This window comes from Lycorma delicatula, chromosome 1 (genome assembly GCF_047948215.1).
Source record: "Lycorma delicatula isolate Av1 chromosome 1, ASM4794821v1, whole genome shotgun sequence".
NCBI lineage: Eukaryota > Metazoa > Arthropoda > Insecta > Hemiptera > Fulgoridae > Lycorma > Lycorma delicatula.
The window spans coordinates 251750736-251776580 of NC_134455.1; the positions used below are offsets into that span (position 1 = coordinate 251750736).

General features: G+C 31.8%; 1 protein-coding gene across 1 annotated transcript; it reads left to right on the forward strand.

The window, feature by feature from the left end:
* The first annotated feature begins 1229 nt into the window (after positions 1-1229).
* On the forward strand, positions 1230-25499 carry Osi2 (DUF1676 domain-containing protein Osi2). Its single transcript, XM_075354857.1, has 3 exons — positions 1230-1529; positions 8653-8944; positions 24588-25499. The coding sequence occupies exons 1-3, from the start codon at positions 1278-1280 to the stop codon at positions 24983-24985; spliced, it is 942 nt and encodes a 313-aa protein (XP_075210972.1). The 5' UTR covers positions 1230-1277; the 3' UTR covers positions 24986-25499.
* Positions 25500-25845: the final 346 nt, after the last annotated feature.

Here is a 25845-nt window from a genome sequence, read left to right on the forward strand (position 1 = left end):
CCACCCTTAATTTTCTCAGGAAACTTAGGTTAGTTAAATGTTAAAACATGGGATGCGGAAGGTAAAACTTTCTTTCTTCTTTATCACCAGATACTTTGGAATTGGTCCAAAGCTTTTAGATCGAAACTTTGTACCGATGTTCTTCTCCGGCACACTGAACTCGACGCTCTTCCTTCTCTTCGCGTCCGATGACAAAGGTTCTCCTGGACGAAGGTTTTTACGTGGACTCTCTGCCATGTAGATGTGGATGTTGATGCTTCCATAATCTATATTTTCGTCAGTCAGTATGTCATAAGGTGCGGGCGGAGAGACGGTTGAGCTGTTATTTTAATAGCTAAAATCTCCAACCGTTAACAAAAGTGAGGATTTTCGCTATAAATAACTATTTGCTTAAAAAGATGAAGCCATTCATTTATTTCCTAATCTACAGGAAAGAATCTACTTTGAAATTTAGTGTGGACAATTTCATTGTAACGCAGATATTTGTAGATGACAGAAATTATATACTCAAATTGGTTACTCAGTTTTTACTAGTATTTCCTTCAGAACACTTATTAGTTTTTTTAATGATTTATGCGATTTAAAACAAAAATTAAAAGTCTTTTAATAAGTGAAGTGTTTTCTTATTATTTTTAATTATTACCCCTTTTTAATTTATATAATTTTTTTTTTAAATTCGAAATTAAAAGTACTTATATTTGCGTTGTTTTAATGAAGACAGTAATTATTTCCTAATGAGTGTAATGGAGTATATCGTTGCCGAATTTAATTGCATTTCCATCTTAAAAGCACTTTCTGTAATGTGGCTGTTTTTCATTGTAGAACTATAGTATAATCGAAAAGTGATTATCGATAGTATTTCACTTGAAAAAGTCAATTAATTATCTGTTTGATATTCTAACGAGTGTGCTATTCCCCTCCCACCGAATTTGTTAAATTGTAAATTTTAACAGTTATTAAAAATACATATCAACCCATCATTTTATTTTATGAACTTATAATAAAAAAATTCTGAATGGAATTACAATTCTGAAAAAATTTCATTGCTAAAAAATTTGGACGCTGTAATAATGAATGATTTACTGAGCACGTGTTATAATCGTCCGGTGGAAGTCATGTTTATATATTATGCTAGACGTCAGAAGATGTGGGTCAGTTAACTTTCAATGTTTGTATTATTGTTTCGCTAGATACGCTGTAGCTGTAGAAGGTTCAGTCAGAGAGGAACTTCCTACGAGAACATAGTGCAGTGTGGCATTGTAACTAACGGTCGTGACATGGAAGGTACCAAACACGTTTGGCTTTGTCTGATTGTACTCAGCGTGTTAAGAGCCGAGCCGGTCAACATCACAGTTTCTAATTCAACTAAAAACCGTCAGAGTAAAAACTTACTCGAGTGGCTTGGACTTGAAACTCCGCAACAAACAGATCCGTACTTAGCGAAAGCTAACAAAGCTTGCCTCGATGGAGATCTTTATGAGTGCTTTAAACATCGCGTACTGTCCACGCTAGATGATTTTTTTCTTCAGGTAAAGTACAATAATTAATTATTTATTACATGCTCCAAGGCTGAGACTTATCATATTCATAAAATAATGTTCTTATTTTTCAATATATTTATAGTCAATGACTGAGAACATTTTGTAATCTTTATAAAACATTTCGTTAAAATAATATAATATATCCAAATAAAAATAAGGTAAGCTAATCGGCATGTCGTATTTCTGACTCGTATACTTCTTTTTCAGTAGGTGTTGTGGAAAACAGAATTATGGAAAATATTATAAATATTTTTCTTGATTATATATTGCTGAGTTGTTACTGTATTGATTACATTACGTAGCGCTCGTACATGAATAATAAATAATTCAGGCTAATTTAAATTATTATTATTAGTTAAAAAATGTATCCCATTAATAATTCAATATTATTGAATTAATCAGTAGTATCGGCCTGTATGTTATACAGTGCCTGGCTGGTAAATCGATTATTTTGGATTCTTTAAACGTTTTTCGTCCTTTTGTTGGTTCATTTGCCAGTTTCCTAAATCTATTTTTGACTTTTATAAGTTGTAATTATTTTATTTTATTTGTAATTTTGATATTAAGATTTGAGGAAATTTATCGTGATATACGCTTAAGTTTTCATAGTCTTATGAATTCTTATGTATTATTGATTGTACAATTTTTTTATGCTGGGTATTTGTACCAGTATATATCGAATAACTTTATCCGGATTTACTTAAACAGTCCCGATATCAAACGGTGACGATGCAAATTGATCGGAATAATTTTCACAAAAACACTATCTTAATGGTGCAATATTAATAACTAAAAATATTAAATACGTACTTTTATAACTTTCAGGCCCAAATATTTTATACGTAATTCGGGAAGAAAGTGGGAGAGATTGGAAAGGAAGAATCGTTGCTAATTGTGGAAAGTTAATCTACTTAGTAAAATATGAAAAATATACGTAGGATGTAATAATGGAGTGTACGTACATGTTTGTGTGGATTACAATATTTGCAGAATTAAAAATTTAAGTTTCTCATCTCACTTCTTTATTTTCTGGTAATTTAAAATAATAAAATCATTAAAAAATTACAGCGCACAAATATCATCTTGTGTTTAAATTTATAACAAAACTCCCCGAAGTGATTGGTAATATATGCCTAGGGCTGTTGTTAAAGCTTATGTTTTTTTTATTTTAATATTATTAAAGAAAAATATAAATTCTAACACTTTAAAAATCTGGAAAATTTTATTTTAGAAACTAAAAGTTCACATTTCAGATACGAAATTACTTTTAACAATGTTAATATTGGGAGGAATCTTGCTTGATGTTTTAAATTAGTTGTTTTCAATCTTAAGTCCAAACTTACGTAATCTGTGTATGCGACTGTGCTCTCGATTACTTGAATTTAGCCAAAATCATACTTTTTTTTTTATCCATTTTGTATTTTGTATTTAAGGTTAAGGTCTGTATTGTTTGCTTCTTCTTTATATAAAATATAAATCGGATGTATAAAATATACTGCTATTTTAATTGGGTGCGTTGTATGTCAGCTACAATGAGAATCGGAGTATACCGCGTACATAGAAACCACATATGTAGAACCCATAAGTAAATTGGATCACAAAACAATAACACGAAAGAGAGATATCCATTGAAACCTCCAAAAAAGAATACATATAAGTAATAGTATGCGTTACATGTAGGAGTAACTCGTTGTTCCTCACGGCAATTCCGTTATGTTCCCGAATAAGTTATTCTGGAACCGTTGAATAACTTCAGTGTTGCTGGGGTATGTTGTACCCCAAAGTTGAATACCGTAACTCCAAACCGGTTTAAAAAATAAACTTGTATATTTTTAAGAAACAAGTTTGCCTAACAAACTGATGTTAGGCAATGACAACTGAGACTTACGGTTTAGCAACCAGTACATCCGCCTAAACTTAATGTTCAGTCGCTTTCTCTTTTCTCTCGCATATTTTTTTCATGTCAGGTAACGGTTTAGATGTAAAATCCGCACATGTTCAAAATGTGGGATGCAAACACCGTATAGATGGACTCGTTTGCAGTCTCCTCTTCTCACTGCAAACATCTCATGAATTGATTACACCGGATTAACTGTTATCTTCCATTTAGTTAGCCACCCGCTGATTATATTCAACTCAGATTACAGATTAGCCGAGACTAGCGTTGGGTCATCGTCTCGACTACCAAGCTCGCCATGTCAACAGCAAACGATGGTCTCAGTTCTTCCTAGTCCAGAAAGGTCTGCAGTAAAGGTGGAGTACGAAATCAGTCCCAGAACTGAACCTTTTGGAACTCTTGACGGAATGTCAAAAAGGTTAGACAACTCCTAATTATATTTAACCTGAGAAAAACGACCATCTAGGTAGTTACGCAAGATCAAGAAAAACGGCTGAGACAAGCTCAACTTGAGTTTATAAAGTAGTTTAAAGGCCTGATGGACTTCCATAAAGGCTGCCGAAAAATATTTCTCCCTTTCCAAACACCTGATAATGAAATTAGTAATCCTATGTGTTTGTTCGATAGTGAAATGACCACTTTGGAAGCCAAAATGATGATCACGAATAACAACTTTGCTCACTTAACTTAGTCATAGTCTTCGAAATTATTCGCAACTGTTTGTTATTAATTATCCGTACACGTAGTCATTTTTAGTCGCAACTGTTTCTATATTAACTTGTAAAGTTTTATTCCTTAGATGCCGTAGATAACAATTGGCGGGGACCTAACAGGCTTCTTCTGATTAATTTGTTTTAGTGACTTCAATCGGTAGGTGTTCGTACTGATTAGATAATAGAAAATCATCGGTAAAAGAGTATGCGACTTCTTCGGTGTACGTAGTAGCGGTACAGACTGCCATGGTAGCATATACGTTTAGGAATCCGCCGTCAGTATCAGCTTCACTCAGGAAAGGTCACTTATATTGTCGACAATATCTTTCTTAATCAGCCTTCGGCGTGACATTTTTCTAGGATCTCTTCATGATATAAAAGACCCACGCTTTCTGACAGTCTGTAAACTCGTACTTGCATATGTCATCCCGCTGTTGTTACCAGGAACAGCTGACAGTTGATCGACAATTACGTACCGAACTACAGGCTATATAGGTTAACTTTAGAAGTTGAATAAAGATGAAAGTTTTAATAAAAAATACACGAAAACTATTATCTCGTATAATGAAACATCCTAGATGCAATGTGCTGGATAATGATCCTTAATCACGACACATTATATCCCATTAACGAAATATATAAATATAACAAGGACTTAGTAAAAACGACAGTAAATTAATAAATTTAATATCCCATATAAACAAAGTAAATAAAAGTGCATGAATTATGTAAGAAACAAAATAATGATAAGTGACTAAAAATAATTAACTTATAGCAGTCAAAAATAAATCTGTATAGATAGGCAAACGTGTAAGGATATAACTCATTCTTCCAACTATAACCTCATTGTGCAAATGAGAAAATTTTATTCTCAAACTTATTTAGTTATCTAATTGATGAAAAACCTGTTGTTATATTACGGTAATACTTAGGTTAATAGAACCAATCAAGGTATAAGATACATAACTCTTTGAAAAGCAGGCCTTTCGAGAAGTAGAGGAACAGAGAATTAAAATAATTTTCTGATAGATGGTATATCAAACTCAATGCTCAAAGTATTTTGCAGCTGATGGCAAGTATTATTAAATGGTAGATCTCGCATCCTTGCAATCATCAGTAAAAAAGTAGAGGTCGTTTATGCACCAGTGAAACATACCTTATTCCAAATTCACAAGGTTGATACATGTCGCTTTTTTAAGAAATAAACTCAATGTTTGGTCTGTTTTTAAAAACTGGTTCGAGTTGGAGTGCTTTTACAAATATTTGTAAAGAATGTGAAAAAAGTAAATTATTTGTAATAATAATTTTAATAATTTATAATCACAGTTTTTTGTTGCGAGTCAAATTTTACCGTAAATAAATTGAAAAGCATATTCGAGTAATAAACGTTGACATAAAATCAACACCAACACGCGAAAACTGTAGATAATTTTAGAATGGTATATGAAATAATAAAACAGAAATTTTTGATAAATTTTATTTTTAATAACTTCACTCCAGTAAAACCTTTTTAATAAGTACTCCAATAAGACCTGAACATAATCAATGGATGTGATGGTGATGACGGGGAATATTAACTTTGAAAATCACTTGTGTTCATTTGGTAACGGATAGTAGTGCCCAGTTTTAGAACGTGTGCCTAAATTTAGAGATGACGGCTCAATGATAAGAAATCCCGTTGGCAGAGGGAACAGAAATGTCTAAGGGGTAGTAACAAAGTTTAGCGACAGTGAGATGGCAGCATTTGACTTATCCCGCGTGTTGCCCGTTACTTAACCAGGAAATTCATAGTTTAGCGACAGTGAGATGGCAGTCATTTGACTTACCCCGCGTGTCACCTGTTACTTAACCAGGAAATTCATATATTTTGGCAAACCTGAAGTAGTCTTAGATCAGGATTTCAACTTATAGAATTATAAATATTGAACATCAAAGAAATCAGAAAGAGTAAGTGCATATACGACAACAAAAGTGACTTGAAATATTTCTGGAATAAGGAAATGGAAATTATTACAGGAAAATAATATGAAAGTATCATTTAATAACAAAACCAAACGTTCTTTATTAAACAGTTAAACCCATGTTACGGGAATAGTTACTTTTTATTATTAAGTTACTTAAGTGCTAACATTGACAATTAGGCCATACCGAAACATATTTGGAATGTTTGGAAAAGTTTTCCTCAGTAGAAAGGGAAAAATATTGCATTTTGAATGGCTAAAAGGAATGAATTTTCAGAATTCATTAATTTATGTAGCCTACTAGAGGTCACAGATCAGTAATACGTTATACCACTGTAAGAGGGAAATTGGTTTGACTTATACTGGTTTAAAAAAAATAGTACATAAACACATATATTACTTAATTTTTCATCATTCAATTTGTGGTTTTGGTTTAAAATGAGAATTAATTTGAGGCGTCAGTCAAGAGTCTTCAAACTTTTGTACCCATCTTTCAATAGTCACGTTAACAATAATGAGTTGGAAGTGAACGGAAAACGAAAAACAAAAAATGTTTCATAAAACTTAGGAAATTTTAAAGTTGATGAATTCAGCAATATGATTTTCTTAAAGTGTAAAGGGACAGTAAGATTATTAATAAATACAAATGGTTGTATAGTCTCAGGGTACTTGTATCTATCCTGAGACTATTATTAATATTAATGGATAAGGTCGATTCGTTCCAGGCATCTTCATCATGCTTATTTATTTTAAAACTAATCTCGCCTCAATTCTGTAATCTTATATTGAAGAAAAAGTTTAATAGTGAAATGGATTTATCGCCTTAATTTGTCTTTTCTTAAATCATAAATCACAACATTTCAGTTTTCTGACTTTTAATTAACGTGGAAAATTAATAATTATAGAATTGTTAATGAATATTAGTCATCGTGCGAAGATAAAACCCACAAACTGGATTTTATAATGTTGCTTTGGAACATGAAAAACAACAGGTCAATTAAACGATCTGCCATCTTTTTAGGTTAGAAATAAAAGCAGCTGGTCTTTACTTAACAGTACGTTAACTTATTTCTCCACAAGTGAGCAACCCGGAGGTCCCGGGTTCGAATCCCCCGGTCAGGCATGGCATTTTTCACACACGCTACAAATCATTCATCTCATCCTCTGTACAGTAATGCTTAACTGCGGCCCCGGAGGTTAAAAAAAAAAAAAAAGTGAGCAACATGTCTAACCCACCGGGTGGTCTAGTGGTGAACGCGTCTTCCCAAATCAGCTGATTTGGAAGTCGAAAGTTCCAGCGTTCAAGTCCTAGTAAAGTCAGTTATTTTTACATGGATTTGAATACTAGATCGTGGATACCGGTGTTATTTGCTGGTTGGGTTTCAATTAACCACACATCTCAAGAACAGTCGAACTGAGACTGTACAAGACTACACTTCACTTAGACTCATACATATCATTCTCTGAAGAAACACCTGACGATGATTCCCGGAGGCTAAACAGGAAAAAAGTGAGTAAACAGTTAGTAAATGTGTTTTATGGGCTTTGTGTACTTTTGTGAATACATTTTAAATGAAGCTGTATTAATTCACACCTACCATCCTGCCTTTATTAGCAAGTTTTATTTTACCAGTTTTTTACAACTCTCCCTTTTGTCTGATTATTTGTTTTTTGTTGTAGCTGTATCCTTTTACTTTCCTACGTCACGGTTTTTCATTTACTGTCACCAAGTTACGCAAGTTAAATTAAAACAGCGTATTACAAACATTATGTGTTGCCCTTGAATGTTCTTACATTTACCGATTTAAATTTTCATTCGGTATGTTTTTTGTATTGTTTTGTGTAATTCTATTTCTTTTTCTGAATAAAAACAAATACAATCTTTATGAATAAAAAATTTCATTATCATAAAAAAAAACACAATAAATTATTGTGTGCCATTATTTCATAATTAGTTTGTAATATTATTTGAGAATATTTATTTTGATCTTAACTAACTTAAGATCTTAACTAAACGTAAATTATTTTTAAATTTTAATGCCTTAATTTACATTTTATAACTCCAAAAAACTTTTAATTTTTGAGCCGGAGATTGAACAGTTGTTGAAAAAATTGGATTAAACGATGACTGTACAGTTGAATAAATGGAACAAAAAAGAAATTCTAAAAGGGTGTACAAATGCCGTGTTAAGGAGATAATATGGCTCTTAGCTTTACAATTAAAATTAATTGTAATTGTGTGATTACTGACGATTCTTTTATTATACCAAAAATACTGTGGTTTACGGGAATATTTAACGGCTTTATGCAATATGAATGGTTTATATTCTGCATTTTATGCTTTTTCATCCCCTAAGTAGTTAAAAATTATCTTTTAGCGTATTAATTAATCATCTATAATACAAAATTTGTTAACAGATATCCACTGTATTTATTTGTGTTGTTTGTAAGTTAGAAATAATGAATTTAGTATGAAATTGAGACCGTATTTTTATGTAATTCCCATATGACGTATTTTAAAAGGATGCTTTTTCTTTTAGGAAAAGTATGTTCTCTCCGATCAAGTTAGCCTCACGCGGATGCCAAAAAATCATCTGCAGCTCTTGTCAAGAGAGCCATATGAATTTTCAACAGAATCGAGGGCAGATGAACCAGAATGGGATCAATTTGTTAAGTTTATAATGAGGAAGATGGAACGATTTATTAAATCAACGGCGTTTGAAATCGAAGTACCCGATGATATTACCGGACAAGGGCGATATACACCTAGATTTGTTGATGAAATTTATTCAGAATTAGACACACTAGAGGATAAGAATGACAGCCCGTTTTGTAAGTTTTACTTATTTATTTCTTAATTAATTGATACTATTTTGTTTAGTATTATAAATGTGCTGAAATAATATTGTTTTCATTTAACGAACTTTTAATTTTCAGGAAATAAAAGTTTTATGTGTTGTGTTTTTTTGTACATCTAGGGTACTTATATTTTCAACCTAGTTAGTAGAATACAGTACTTCCATTTTTCTGTCATATCTATGATGAGAATTTGTAGAAACGTGTGTTTTTACTGATGTAGACTATAAACGTTTCGTTTTTAGAGTTCATATTTTTAATAATATGAATTCTTAAAAAAAGGTCTGTCGAGTTTAATTTATTCTCTTAACTTGCTAACTAACGCTTTATTAAAAGTAGACGAAATACTTTATGTACATAAAATAGTACACTGTTATCAGCAATCGTATTTATTCTAACTTAATGAAAGCGAATTATTATTTGAACAACAGTTCAGTTAATCGCTGATTTATATTGCTTGGAATTGAAGTTCCTCTTCATGTTCACTATTTTATATTTCATGTTTCAAAGGCCCAAAAAATATAGTGTCCTTGAATAACAATTATTTAAGAAACAATTTGCTTATTATTATCTGAGCGGGTTTTATCTGATCAGCCTAAGTTAGAAAATGGTAGTTTACGCCAAGAATATTTAATAATTACGTGAAATCTCGGTAACCTGTTCAATATTTATTCTTAAGTAGTAAGACCGATTTTTAATTTGTTGAGAAAATTCCTTAATTATTGAGAACCACAGAAATTAATAAAACTCGTCATATCTTAATTTATGTTGAAAAGAACAAGCTTTGAATCAAATAAAGATAAAACAATTTTTTTCAAATCCAGTTCATCTCTTTTCAGCTGCAAATTTGCTTAATTAAGTATTTTGATTTAAACTTGAATAAAAAACCTGAAATGTTTACCATATGATTTAAATTTCTTCAAGTTACAGAACTCTGTGGCCGTTACAAACAATGAAACTGAAGTGTGAAGTAACAAAAAGTTAAATTCTTTATTGTTGTTTTAGAGTAACAGTTGAAATAATTTGAAATTGAGTGTTTATCGATAAATAAATATCAATAAACTCACAGCTCATCAATATAATCACTACAATATTTCAATAAATATTGGTGTTAGTTCTGCATGCGATCATTTACATATTTCTTATAAATCGCTATCTGTGAATTACATAATACATCATTAATAATTATTACTGCAGTTAAAAAAAAAGTAAAAAATCCAAATCTTTTTGGATTTTGGACTTTTTTGAACACTTTTGGACCATTCGATTGCAATCAAAAAGACAGATGCACAACTAGATGTTACAACAGTCCTAAATCCAAAATTTCAATATTCTACGGCTAATCGTTTTTGAGTTATACGAGATACATACGCACATATGTATGTACAGACGTCACACCGAAATTGGTCGAAATGGATATTTCCGTTGAAATCTGAAAACCGAAATTTTTCGCGATTATAATACTTCCTTGTACGCGTACAAGGAAGTATAATTCCTTGTACGCGTACAAGGAAGTATAAACGATAGTACTTGTACAAGTTAAAATATTTCTAGGTCTGGGGATGAACAGGTTAAAGACAGGGTACAATGGTTCATAAAAGCGTTTAGATATATCTCATGAAGATTATAATATATATTCATATTACAACCGGACATGTCGGAACGTGTTAAATAAACATCTGAATTGAAAAATAGTGTAGTTCAGGATAGATAAACAAACTGTTAATAATTAAATATCGAAATATAGTGTCATTATCATTAGTAGAGTCCAGGAGTCGTGTTTATTAGAATTTCTGTTCTTTTTGTTAATGATGTTTACATCTGTATACACTGCTGTAATATAAATGGAAAACGACCTTCAGACTGAATGTGATTCATACTGGTATTATAGAAGTATTCGTCTCATCTTTTCTATCCAAGCGTGTCTAAACTATAAATTCCTAAGCTCTCATACCGTCGTGCTAACGTAATATGTTCTAGTGTTCTAGTTCTATTTAGTTCACGTGATTCTCAATTTATTTTTCAATGTTTTCTCATGTACTGTTGTAAATCTGAAAACCTAAAAAAACTGTTTGCGGTTCTACAAATTACGTTTTTGATTTATTAATTACACGACTAAAATATTTGGATTAAAATTAAGTAATTAAATAAATTACATCTATTTCAAATACAGTTTCCAAAACTTCCTTCTATCATTTTGAAAAGCTTAGCGGTCGATGAAAAGAATGAGTTAGATTAAAACGGAATATTACTATTTATGCAAAAATATTATGACGAATTCGGAGAAACTGCAAGTAATGAGGGGATAATTCAGAGTAGAAATAACGTCATACCTTTATTCTACGCTATTAAAAACCTGCAGTTTGTTACGCAATTCACTTACAGTACGCAAACTGAAGTGTAATAACATCCTCATTCCCTTAGGAGAAGACACCCGCCTTGTGACGATCCCGGTCACCACGCCACTCACGTCATTCCTGGTTCTGATGGGCTTTACCGGAAGTCTTCTTTTAGACCCTCTAAACCTGATAACACATCATAGTCATCAGTTTGGCCTCCGATGCCACCGATGTAAATGCCTCGGCAGACATTTACATCAGTGTATTTACACAACTTACTATTGCCTTCTTATGACTTCTTCCAACCACGACCACCTACCATAACTTACAAACTTCAACTATCAAATTAACGATTGGTGGAAGCGAGATCCCCGAACCTTCCTCTAACCGGTTAGAGTTTAAAGATACCAGATCACATTAGCTAGTCACGTAATAAAAACTAAGAAAACAGCAACTCCTCTCAAATTACTTGTAGCAGGGAAATTCTACACTTCAAAAAAAGGAAGAAGTTCATCTTCGTAGAGATACATGTTTTTTTGAAGGCTTATTTTTTCAAGGGATCTTAAGGGTTAAAGGTTTTTTGAGGGATTTTTGTTTAGATACGAATGTCTTAAATATGATGTCGGAGGCACATGAATTAAACAGAATGTTTCACATCATTTTACTAACATTTCGATTAGAATGTGTACGCATGGAAATCGGTTAGCAATGCGACATTTGAAAACATATTGTCAATACTGAAGACAATTTAAAATTCGACACTCTGAACACGTACTTACGATTTCTCCCTACGAACCGAAAACGAACTTCCGCAATACAGTACTAACTCTCAAAGATTCTCATTTCTATCGTAATATTGTTTCTGCACTAAACAATAAAGCTAAATAATTTATTAATTTTTATTAGAAATGACAAACAAATATAATGTGTTTTTAACAATTTTTCATGATGATAATTTTCGTTAAATTTATTCATTTTTTTAGAAATACGGTTAGTAGTTGTAGGACACCAGAGAACAGAGAGTTACTCGTAAGTAATGAAAATGAAGGAAGAATATTTTTACTATGACCTTGTGTAATTCACGCGACACGTTCAACCTACGTGGAAACTAACATGTCAGCAGGGTCAATGACCGAATTGACCGACACAATTGTTTACAAATCGCTGCAAAATTGCGTACAACATTACGGCATACGCGATTACACTAGGCCAAAGAATATATCATTTATAAAGAATGTTACGTCCTTCCTATCTTTGTTACTTATTCAACATTTTAGAATGCAATAAAATGTGTTTGAAAATTCATTTAAGTTAATGTTAATGTTTTGACTATTTTTAGTTAAATGTAAAAATATACGAAATATACGCATGTAATAATTTTAAAAAAACATTTAGGTTATATGTTATGTATGATATTTAGTAAATTCAACGAACATAATTTTATTAAAGTATTGTAAATACCGTCATCCTAATTTAACGTAATACACTCTAATTTTCATTTTCGTTTGATAAATAACTAAACAAGAAATTTAAAAAATATTATATTTAGAAATTACAAGTTTGTTAACCAAATTTGTTGGTTAACGTAACGAAGCTAGAATAGTTAAATTACCATTTAACTAACTCTAACTCTACAATTTTATTAATTTTTTGTTTGCGACTAAAATTTTTACAATTTTAGTTCTCGATTAAAATGCGTAAAAAAGAAAAAGTTTTTGTTATAACATTTGACTTTAAATCCTTAGAATGTATACAGAATTGCATAAAAAATTCTCTATTGGAAATACTACTTATTTGAAAGAAATTGACGTTAAGTTTTCTTACCTTAATTTGTAAAATTTCTCACCAAAAAATTCGTTAAATAATGTTAAACTTTTATGACATTAACATTTTTTTGAATTTATGAAGTAAAGACTTTAAAAAATCATTATTTAAAGTCTTGATCGGTAACGGAAAGTTCACTTTTAATATATTTTTAATACTAAAAATGTATTACCGTTCTTGTTTATTTTCCATTAGGTTTTTTTAATATAATTTTTATATTTTAACTGGGTAAATTATCTAAAGTATTCTATTTACTCTGTACTCTGAGAATTTGAACTAATGGAATATTCATTATTTTCAATTTCATCTGTACTAAAATCGTTCAATACATATTTAACTTTAAAATCCCTAATTTAATTTAAATTATTAATAGTTTTGAACATTACTAAAATGGGGGAACTCAGTATTCAACATCGTGTTTGATTCGAATTGTTTTACAAAGAGCGAAAGTGTAGTGCAAGTTTAGCAAACACTTGGGCAACATTTTTCTGACCTAGACAGTGGACCAGTTTCAACTTCACAAACTATTCTGTCGTAATAAGAAAGTGGAATGATACAGATTCGAAATGTGGAAGAGGACTGAGCTATTGAAAACCATTCGCATTACTAAAAATAATGCAAAAAGTAATAATCTGCCGTACAGTAAATTCCCCGTCTCGTTTAAGAAAGCACTCGCATTTTAAAATGATCTAATCTCAGCTTTCACTGTATCCTTCACTTAGATTCTTATTTTTATCCTCAGAAAATTCAAATCATGCAGTTACTATTGTTCGAAGTAAATTACCTCGTATATTTTGCTCTTTAAAATTCAGGAGTTAATCCAAAAAATCTATTGCTTTTAAATATGTTACTGATATCTTATAAAACTAGTTTTTATATCTCAGGTTTGTTAACAAGCAGAATTTTTTGTTTATGATCATAAACAGATCTGAGAAATCTTCATGAACGAAGATTGAACTCAGAGAAAGTTGTTCGGAGTCTTATCAGAGTGGGGGCATTACAGATCGTTATTTCTCAGATAATATTAATAGATATTCAATCAGTGTTACTGAGGAACGATATGTTTAGATTATCGAGGTTTTATTTCAGCATCAACGTGAACAGCATAATACTGACAATGTCTAGTTTCAAAAAGGTACGACTCGTACTGCAGAACAAAGCATGCATTGCGTGTGAGAAATTTGTTGAGGGTTGCTAATGTAATTTTTGAGATCAATTTAGCGATGTGCAGTGGCCTATAAAATATCCCTTCATTTGTTATGCACTGACATTTTTGTTCTTAGTATGTCATAAGGAAAGTATTCTATAGAATGAAAGGTAAGTATTCTATGCTCTTCTTATCGGCTGATAAGCTGAAGATTAGAAATATAGAACACTGGAGGTATCACACCGGAGAAATATTACAAAATTTAAATAACGCATTTAACATTATAAGAAAATAGCTTACAAAAAAAATGATTGGAACTCGAATTTTTCAAAATGTATTGAATATGCAGTTTCTTAATACGAGATAATTAGTTTGTTAATTTCGTTTTTTAATAAATATTTTAAGCATTAAAAGGTTTTTCTGTGGAAAATTTATTTTATTTCTCAAACGCCTAATTTCGCGTGAAAAACGCCTAAAAAATCGCATCATTTTTGGTTATACCTATTGAATCCTGTGATAAACTTACAAACTACGAGTTTGTGTTAAATATAAAATTTCAAAACCAACGAATACCTCGTACGAATAATTATCGTAGTGATCATTATATATTTCATGCTAACAGATACTGTTTTTATCTCCTTAATCTAGCTGTTAATTACGAAAGCTAATTAGTTTACGAATTATATCAACCGTGTGGTAATTTATTCTAAAATAACTAAATGAAATTGAATATTTAATATATTTTAACTTTCCATTAAATAAGACTGTTTTTCCTTTTACTTTCTTATTTCATTATTTGAAGTACTTTCAAAGAATCTAGTGGTTCAGATGAAAACATTTAACTCTCCTTCGCTATTTCGATTATATTTCATGTAGTAAAACTAAAAATAACAAGACGTTCTATTTGTCAGTTTCTTCATCTACTTTGCATATTTTTTAATAAGTTTTAACTCAATTGAAAAAACTTTCACATTCTTTCAAATACAAAGAGTAGTTAAAATATTATTTTTCCTATTCGTAATTGTTAGTCGGAATAAAATCAAATTTATTGTTATTTTTTACTTTCATATAAAATTTAAAATTATATCGGATTGCTATTTACAAATTTTCATTTGTACATAAACTCTGACACATTAAAAATCCTTGAGACGGGCTCATCGTTCATAAAATGTTTAATATTATTAATTTACCTCCTTTTGTTATGCATAAGAAATGTGTAACTGATTTAACAACAAATATAACATTCCAATTTTTCCAAATAATTAAAAATATATCAACGAACAGGTTATGTATGTATTTTGTACTGTATGTATTAGGTGACATGCAAAGTTGACCTTTTATAAAAAGTAATATATTGTGTTTTGTAACTAGTAAGAAAAGAAACATACTCCGCTATGTTCCCATATTTTATAAGTGATTCTCATTTGTTACTCTTCAGTTACTTTGTTACTTATTATTGCAACGATGAATCACGCAAAGAAAAGTTCATGAATAATAAGTTTATTCGATAGTAGGTGGTATTGGTTACCAACCTGTTTTTTATTTTTCTATTTTTATGAAAGTATAATGTTACTTTCACCATACTTATAGGAAGCGTGAACAGGATCTATACTACTACTACTACTAAGTAACCGTCGGATATGGTTCTACTTGAGTCTATACAAACTCTTTCATAGCATTTTTCTTTAAGTCGTTCCAAGAGAAAATCTTTCTAAAATAAATCGTTAATATAAAATAAATCGTTCTAAAATAAATCTATTTTAATTTTAAAAAATTAAAATAAACTTTTTTCATTAAAACAAAGGAAGATAAAATGATTTTATATTTGTCGTTCAATTCTTTTTTTTTTTTTTTTTTTTTTTTTTTTTAATAATTTCTGTAATCTGTTTTTTGTCAGATAAAAGTTGTGCGTACCATCAAATAATAATAATAATAATAATAATAATAATAATGCCCTGAGGTAGGTAATCCCCACGTCCGGAACACAACATCACGTTCCACGTCCAGGGCGGTAACAGCCGTACTTATGTACAATACATATAGCTGGCTAACGGGGCTCCGAGTAAATTCCTCGGATATGCTTTTCTTTTGACCTGTTTCCACCTTCAGGTCCCCTCATGGATTGGATTTTTCGGCTACCTGCATGATATGAACAATTTATGGATTAGGAAGTGGACATATACCAAACTTAGAGCTGGCGATGTGGCGGCCACGGTCGAAGTTATTTGCAGGTGTAACGGAGACCTTTCGTTGTCCACATGCCCCCCGCGATGGCAAGCATGTAGTTAAGGTGCCCATGTTGTTCGGAGCATGAGAGCCCTGAAAGCCTCAGTGTGTAAGGGCCTGGAGTCAGTGCAGAGACTGCGCATCCGCTCTCTGCCAGGACATATGCCGGTTCCCCCCCAGGTGACCACTCCCCCCCCCCCCCCCCGTGTTAGGGAGCGGCCAGGTTGCCGCCTCTCAATCGGCGCCAGAAACCGGCGCCGATCCATGCCCGTCGTCGTCGGCGACTTCGGTGGTCTCCGATTCGGAGACCGGAACTACACCGGCGACGACGTTCTCCGCGAACATGATGCCGTTCGCAATATGGAGAAGAAAAGAAAAAAAGGATGGCCGAAAGGAAAACCTAGGACATAATTTAATTAAAAATTAGCGAGTCGATTGTACAATGGAACATCAATGGATGTGTTTCAAACATCCATGAGCTCCAACGCTTGGTACACGACGTAGACCCGATGTGTATATGTCTGCAAGAAACGCATTTCCGCCGAATTGAAAATTTTAAATTAAAAGGATTTGATATATTTCGGCGAGATCAACCGCCAAATGTAAGAGTTAGAGGTGGAGTAGCTATATTAACATCGACTAGAGCTACCACCGAAGCGGTTGTTCTAAACACAAACCTACAAGCGGTCGCCGTTAGAATGAAGCGTCCGCTTCAGATCACTGTTTGCAGCATATACTTGCCGAATTTTGATTGGAATAAGGATGACATAGCAAGACTAATTTCCGAGCTTCCCCCACCTATCCTACTGGTGGGTGACTTTAACGCTCATAATTCTCTTTGGGGATCGGTTCGAGTAGATCCCCGTGGAAGAGAACTGGAAGGGTTCCTGATGAATTCAGAACTTATTATTTTAAATGACGGATCAGGAACCTTTTTCAATGCCAGAGATGGATCGACGTCCTGTATAGATCTTGCACTTATAAGCGGATCGATAGCACCGAGGTATAGCTTCCATGTCATAGACGATTTGCATGGAAGCGATCACTTCCCGGTGCAAATTGTAACTGATGTTACAAGAACAATATACCACATCCCAAAAAGATGGGTATTTGAAAAGGCAGACTGGATGAGCTTCACAGCGAGAACGATACTCCCAGAAACAACTGGAGTTATCGGAGACGATGTCGACGCCATAACAAATGCAATAATTGAGTCGGCATCAAGAGATATTCCCAAAACATCTGGGAAACTTACGAAAAAACCCGTTCCATGGTGGAACGATGAAATAAGTGAAGCTATAAAAAGAAAGAAAAGAGCCTATAACGCCTTTAAGAAACGTCCTACCACAGAAAATCTTATTGACTTTAAGAAATACAGGGCGAATGCAAAACGTCTCATGATAGATTCTAAGAAACGATCCTGGCAGCAATACGTGTCATCCATTGATAAAACTACTACTGCATCAGATGTTTGGAGGAAAGTGAAGGCGATTTGTGGGTGCAATGATTTTGCTCCCACAACTAGCCTTCAAGATGAAGATGAAATAAAAGACACTCCATATGAAATTGCAGAGCTGTTATCCAATCACTTCGAAAAGGCCAGCAGAACGGCCAACTACGAAGAAGATTTTCGCACTAAAAAAGAACAAGTTGAAGGTCTACTAAACTTCAAAACTGAGTATAATTACTCATATAATGTACCCTTTAAAATGGAAGAATTCGCGAAAGCGTTGGAAAAATCAGGTAACACAGCTGCTGGTCCGGATGAAATCCACTATAATATGATCAGGCAGCTGAATACCACTGCAAAGCGTAGATTATTAGAGCTTTATAATAAAATATGGCGGGATGGAACGTACCCGCAGCAGTGGAAAAAAGCTCATGTTGTTCCAGTACCAAAGGAAAATAAAAATTTAACAGACCCAATAGCTATCGTCCTATTTCTTTGACGTGTGCTATGGGGAAAATATTGGAAAAAATGATTAATAATCGACTCGTCTGGGTTTTGGAAAAAGAAAACCTGATATCACCGTATCAAGCAGGTTTTCGGCAATGCCATTCTACCACTGATCAAATGATCAGCTTAGAGGACTTATATATAACAGCTTCATTAAACATTGTGTCAGAGTCTTCTTTGACCTTCAGAAGGCTTTCGATATGACCTGGCGTCATGGTATAATGCTCCAGATACATGAATGGGGCATTCGTGGCAATCTGTCTATACTGCTCAGCAACTATATGAATGACCGTACTTCCAAGTACGAGTCAGTAGCGAATATTCATCTGTAAGAAATTTGGAAAATGGCATACCACAAGGTTCGCCGTTGAGCGGTACCTTGTTTACTATTGCCATCAATAAATTGATATTAGCCATTCCAGCAGAAATCAGAAAAAGCGTCTATGTTGATGATCTGGCAATTGTGTATGCCAGCAACAAGACTGCTATGGTGAGGTACAAATTGGAACGAGCGATCAATGCTCTAAATGAAGTTGCAAAGAATAACGGTTTCCAATTTTCACCAGAAAAAACGTGCTGTGTACACTTTTGTAGGAAGAGAATTCCTCATCAAAGTCCTGCGTTGACAATTGATGATAATCCAATACAATATAAAGACAATGTAAGATATTTAGGATTAGTATTGGATAAATCCCTTACATGGGGATTACATATACAGGACTTGAGTGATAGATGCAAAAGAGCCCTAAACATTATAAAATGTTTATCGAACTTAAATTGGGGCTCAGACAAAGAGACATTATTGAGATTGTATAAAGCATTGGTTCAATCTAAACTAGACTACGGGTGTATTGTATATTCATCCGCTAGAAAGTCACACTTAAGAAAGTTAGACGTAGTACATAATAACGGAATAAGATATGCAACAGGCGCTTTCCGCACAAGTCCGGCGGCTAGTCTGATGTCTGAAGCCGGAATAATGCCACTACATTATAGAAGAGAGATCCTTTTGTTAAGATATGCAGCAAATGTATGGGCTTTCCCTGCTCATATAAATAATAAATTGTTTATGAATCATCCTATGGCTGCAATATATGAACATCGTGCTACCTATTCCAGACCAGCCGGAATTAGGTATTACGAATTAAGAAGAAAATATGAAATTGCTATACCAGAGACACTAGCGATTTCTACTAGAGAAATACCGCCATGGCTCTTGCCAGCGGTTAATACAAGTTTAGATCTCTCTCAAGGATAAACAAAAAAGAAACCAGCAGTGATCATCCAGCAAGAAATTTTTGGCAACCGTCAGTAGTTACGAAGAACATATTAGAATTTATACTGACGGTTCTAAAACCGAACATGGTGTTGGATGCTCGATATATGTAAATGAAGAAGCCCACTTTTGGAGACTGCCAGATGTGGCCAGTGTCTACTCGGCAGAACTCACTGCAATTCAGCAAGCTCTTCGCTACACTGAACACTATTGCGAAGAGAGAGTGCTAATATGTTCCGATTCATTAAGTGCACTCGTCGCAATTCGGAACAATAACATTAAGGATGTCCTAATTGCAAACATCCTGTCCATTTTATACGCACTAAAACAACGAGGACAGCGATGCGTATTTGTATGGACTCCGGGGCATGCTGGTATTACAGGTAATGAAATCGCAGACGAAGCTGCCAGAAAGGCAACAGTCTGTGATGATTTGGATGTATTTCCTGTAAGAGTGGCAGATGTTAAAAACCGTCTAACAAACATAGTAAGAAGCAAGTGGAACGCTGAATGGAGGAGTTTAAATACAAAACTAAACTCAGTTAAAATTCTCCTTATTAATGGAAAAGCGACTTTAAGTTGATTCGCCGTGAACAAGTAGCGGTGACCAGACTTAGAATCGGTCACTCGCGATTAACAAATTTATATTTGTTAATCGCCCCGAGGGTGCTTAAACAAACTATAAATGAGACTCGTAGAAGAAAGAAGGAAAGATGTGGTATGATAAGTTTTAATTTTAATTTTAATTTAATGGTCTTTTGTGAACCTATCTCAAATTTTAATATTGGGGCCCTTTACACCCCATAAGTGTTTGTGATTGTCCTCGTCTTTATGTCTTAAATGTTTTGTGTAGTTTGTGCTTTTAAATAAAATGTAAGGGCCCTTTACACCCTTACATATGACGATCCAGATGGTGATAGTAGTTTCTTTTAAAGATTATGACGAGGGCTAATGACCTTAGCAGTCGATGCCCATAAAAATTCAAAGGATAAAAAAATAAATAAAAAATAATAATAATGATGATGATGATGATGATAATGATAACGATAACGATAATAATAATAATAAGTATAAAATTTAAAACCTTTTTGCAGCACACAAACGTTTGTCAAAGTTTTTGTCAAATTATTTTTTAAATTTTTTTAGCATGTCCTTAATAATTGTAGTACTGCTCTTTAAAAAAATTTTTTAAATCTTAGAATGTATTAAGATTTAAACGATGGAACTTATTAGAACATATTTTAGGTACGCCTGGTTTTATCTTTTCGGTTTTTCGCACACGGTGTTGTATAGAAAACATTAACTGTGAGAGGCGAGATTCCATAAATTGTACAATAAACTGACACATTGTTATTTTAAAACATTTCTGACTTTTACTACATAAAATTATTTTGTAAAATGCCTGAGTGTTCTGCCTGAGATGTTTCATTCAGGAAAAGGTTTTTTTAAATTCTTAAATTTACATATAAGTAATTTTATGATTCTATAAATTTTTCTTCACATTTTTTATATGATTTTACAGTGACAAAAACAATGGAAAGAAAATTACAATTACAATAAAACAAAAAACCAATCCGTAATTTAGTTATAAAATGTAGTTTCACGTCTCAACAAAATTATAGTTATCTGCTGTTTATTGTTTCACTCTTTCTTTCAATATCGAAATCGGGTTTTGAAAACATGTCGCGTCAGCCATTCCTTTGATTTATTACTACATTCGCTTCGATCAAGTGGATTTTGTATCTACGTCTGCTTTACCTTCAGTAGCTATCATTTTTAATCTCTGTTCTTATGTTTATTTAGGTTATCTTCTATTACCATCACACCTAAATTAGCAAACTAACTGCTTCCTGAAAGTTGCAGGAACCTTATTCATTGTGTACATTTTTATGTTTCCATTATTCGCTAAAATTTTTTAACTTATCTGACAATCAATTTGTAAGATACTCCTCATAACCTACCAGTATATGAAAAAATTACATCATATAATATTTTCAAGGAAACCTTTAAAAATATACTTAAATTTCTTTAATTAAATTTTTTACAGTTTATTTCAAACTCACAAAACATCTGTTATTTAATATCTCTCTCCCTCTCTCTTTCACTCTGTTATGATTCTCTCACTCTTTTTATGATTGAGATAACTGTATTGGTATGTGGCATTCTTCCTTGTACCAAGGGGCTGTTCAAAGAATGTATAATTCACTCTTTTTGAATACTGTATGGCGGGGGATGGAGGCAACTCAAAAATTTCAAATGAGACCAATAGTCATTTGATATTTCAGTTTAAAGTATGAGAAAAATAATACAATAAAAACTAAATTCTGATCTCCCAATCCAAAATGGCGGCTAATAATGTATTTTAGATAGCTAACTCTATGGTTATATAGTCCCCTTTCATTTTTTTGTTATTTGAGGTATCCTGATTCTCTCTTTGGAACTCTTATCCGATAAGAGAGGCTAAGTTAGTAAGCCCCAATTTAGAGTATTGGCCTTCAAGGAAGGTGGAGGATAGGGACAGCTCAAAAATTTTAAATGGGACATAGGTACATGTGTTATGTTGTTTTAAAGGCCTTTGTAAGACAAGCAAAATAGTATAAAAAAATTAAATTCTGACTATTTAAACCAAAATGGTGACCAATTTGTTATTAAGTTAATTAAAAATTGAAAAAAAAATTAAATTAAAATTTTTCAAAGACTTTTTTCAATTAAACTTAGTCATGAATAATTTAATTTAACGTTAGTAAATAACAGTTTGCAATTTAATTAGTTTTTCATGTGCAATTGATTTTACCTTTTACTTAATGAAAGTCCTACACTTGTAATTTTATGGGATTAAAATACCGCCTAATAAAATTATTTAGTTTAAAAAATATTATTGCTCCTCATCACATAATAAATGTTTGAACTGCCTTCCCTGTTCCTCCATGCAGTAATACAGATGCTGCTTGAAAGTTACTCTCACATCTTGAAAACGTTCTAGTGAAATTTTGCTACATTCTATCTGAATGTATTTCCTTAATTCTTCAAAAGAAGTTTGTTATGAGCTATAAATGGTCGATTTTAAATGCCAACACAGGAAGAAATCAAGGGGATTCAGGTCAGGTGACCTTGCTGATCACATTGACTTATCCACCAATTAGAAAACTGCGGGTTCAACACATTTCTAATGTTGCAAGTGTGGTGCAGAGGAGCACAATTTAAATGGAAAAACATATCTCTCAAATCACATCTTCTCTTAGATAAAGATTGTCTGTTTTTGGTCTACTAGCTATCTCACTCAAATTGTTGAGAGCTGGAATTATCTGTTAATTTAGCAGTAGCACAAATAATACAATCACCATCTAATTTATCATTAATGAGAAATGGTTTAAGAGGTGTGTCAGCTATTATTATTCCACTCCATACATTTAACCACTCTGGATGCTGGGTATGACTTTCACGATACCAGTGAGGGTTTTCTTAGGATCAGTATTTGATGTTATGTCTATTAAGAGCACCATTTAAAGTAAATTAGGCTTCATCAGTGAACAATATGTTGAAGCAAGAAATAATCTCTGTGTCAAAATTTCACTGAATTCAACCTTCCTATCAAAATCATCTTCAATATGTTCTTTAACTATTTGAATCTTGTATGAATGGCATTTATGTTTTTTAATATTTTTTGTACTGACCAACTAGATAAATTATTATTTTGTCTATTTACTTTTGTTGATTGTTAATTATTAATAGAGATTTCTGCTAATATTCCTTCAAGAACTTCATCTGTACTGGATCGGCCAGGCTTTTTATGAACTAAAATGCTACCAGTGTTGAAGTTTTTCTATTAAATTGGTGACTATGATCCTGGAAATTGTATAATTAGGATGCTGCACATTAAATGCATTAGCTATTCCTTTGTATTTTTTTATTTCTCCAAATAAAAGTACTACTATTTCTACTCTTGTCTTGAATTAGAAAAATATTAGATTATGGTTTTTTAACTAAATTAAAAAACAAAACCAAATTTTTAAGTCAGATTAAACTTTTTTAATATAAATTAAGGTTTTTTATAATGTTGATATCTTTAATTTTTTTATTTTTTGATCTTTGTAATTTCAACTTTTTTAAGCTTACTTTTTAAAAAAGAAACCTGATCTAAAAATAACATTAATGCAGTTAAACTTTGAGTATAACATCTGTAGCTTATGATAACAAAATCAGCAATGAATGTAAATTTTGAGAAATGTAACTTACCTTTGTTTAAATGTTGATCAGTGGTTGACTTTCTCAACTATGGAAATAAAAATGTTTTTCTTTAAATTTTTTTATGAAATGAAATTCAGTTTTAATTGTATAGTTTTTCTAATCTCATGGAGCTCTTAAAATGAAATTGAACTGGCCCCTCAGTACAAGGAAGAATGCTGCAAATCGCATCCAGTTATCTCAATTATAAAAAGAGGTAGGGGAGGGTGTAAGTTACTTTTCATCTACCTGGTTTGTAATTTGTGGTATAACTATTAACATTAACTTTCTATTTCAGTAATTTCTGTTTTATGTAAATAGTTGTTGTTTTCATTTTAATTATTTTCATAAAATATAAAACATATTTTTGTTTTTTTACTAATATGTTTATGTGATAGAGATGAAAATCAGTTGCAAGAAGAGAAATAGATCAAATCAAATTTCCATTTTTCTTTTATTTATAGCTCAAAGTTTTTCTCTAATATATAAACACTTCAGAAAACTGTAATCACTTGTTTATAGTTCTGATTTCAATAATTGTTAACTGTATTATTTAAAAGTTAATTTTTCATTTATTAAAAGAGTATCCATAAATGTATCTAATGATTATTTGATTTGTGTTTCAGCTAGGACAAAATTGAAAAAGCTTTTTGTGCCGATGCTGATCATTTTAAAATTATTCAAGTTGAAGCTGCTTCTATTTCTTCCTCTAATTCTAGGTCTGGCTTCATTTAAGAAGGTGCTTGGATTCCTGGCTTTAGTTGTGCCAGGTGTAATAGCATTTTTTAAATTATGCAAACCAGATGTACATCAAAACTATGGAGTTTATGGACATAGTGATTATTATCATAGCCCACCACACAAATATAATCTACAAGGATACTCTATTCCAGATCGCCGAGTACCTACTACATTTCATACTATAGAAGGTCAAGATAATCCACGTATTTCTTTTAAAGAAGAAGAAAATTCACACAGTCTTGCATACAAATCTTATTATGAACAGCAGTTAAATAACAGATGACTGTAAACCAGTTACAAGTCAGTACTTTCTGATTGTAACAGTTACTTGACTATGAGTATTATATAGTTTTTTTTATCTTTACTTCTATAATGTAAATAAATAATTTTAGATCTTTTTTCTTCAATATCTGTGCCATAACAATAAATAGTTTCTAAATTATTACTAAGCACTGTATTAATCTATAGTGTTTGAAAATAAAATTCTGTAAATTAGATATAATTTGTTCATTTATGAAAAAGAATGAATAATTCTGCAATCTGATTGGAATGAAGGATTTTTTATTGAAAATTTAGGTTTAAAATCTTACTTGGAATAAAACATTTGTTTTTATGAGTATTAATTTTTATCTAGGGTTTAAATGCTGAAATATGGATTTAAAGGGCTTCATTGTAAGTTGATTGAATTTATATACTATATTCCTTTACTTGTTGGTTTAACAAAGCAAATCCAAAATACTAATAAAATTTTAGAATAAAGCAAAGACTTTTAAACAATAATCAATTTTAAATTTATTCTTAAAAATGTTATTATTTAAAAAAAAAATTATAATAAAGTAATAAAACTGCATTTAAATTTGTTTTTTTAATAATTAATCCTTTTGTATCACTGAATTATTAAAAATGAAAAAAAAAACTTTTTTAATGTTTTTACTTCATATATTTTTTCTGAATGTTCATTTGAAGAGAGATTTCTTGTGATACACTTAACTTTATTATCATTGTTACTAAATTGCATCTTGTAAAACATATAATAACCCCAAATATAATATTAAAAACAAGTATAAAATAATCAATTCAAGAAAAATGTTTCTTTATTTTCATTGTGATATTACTAGTATATTACTTCTGATAATTATTGCT

Excerpts from the sequence above, each read along its gene's own strand:
- Osi2 (XM_075354857.1), top strand. The coding sequence starts at position 1,278 with ATGGAAGGTACCAAACACGTTTGGCTTTGTCTGATTGTACTCAGCGTG. Across the intron at positions 1,530-8,652 it reads TAGATGATTTTTTTCTTCAG|GAAAAGTATGTTCTCTCCGA; the intron begins GTAAAGTACAAT and ends TTTTTCTTTTAG. Across the intron at positions 8,945-24,587 it reads TAAGAATGACAGCCCGTTTT|CTAGGACAAAATTGAAAAAG; the intron begins GTAAGTTTTACT and ends TTTGTGTTTCAG.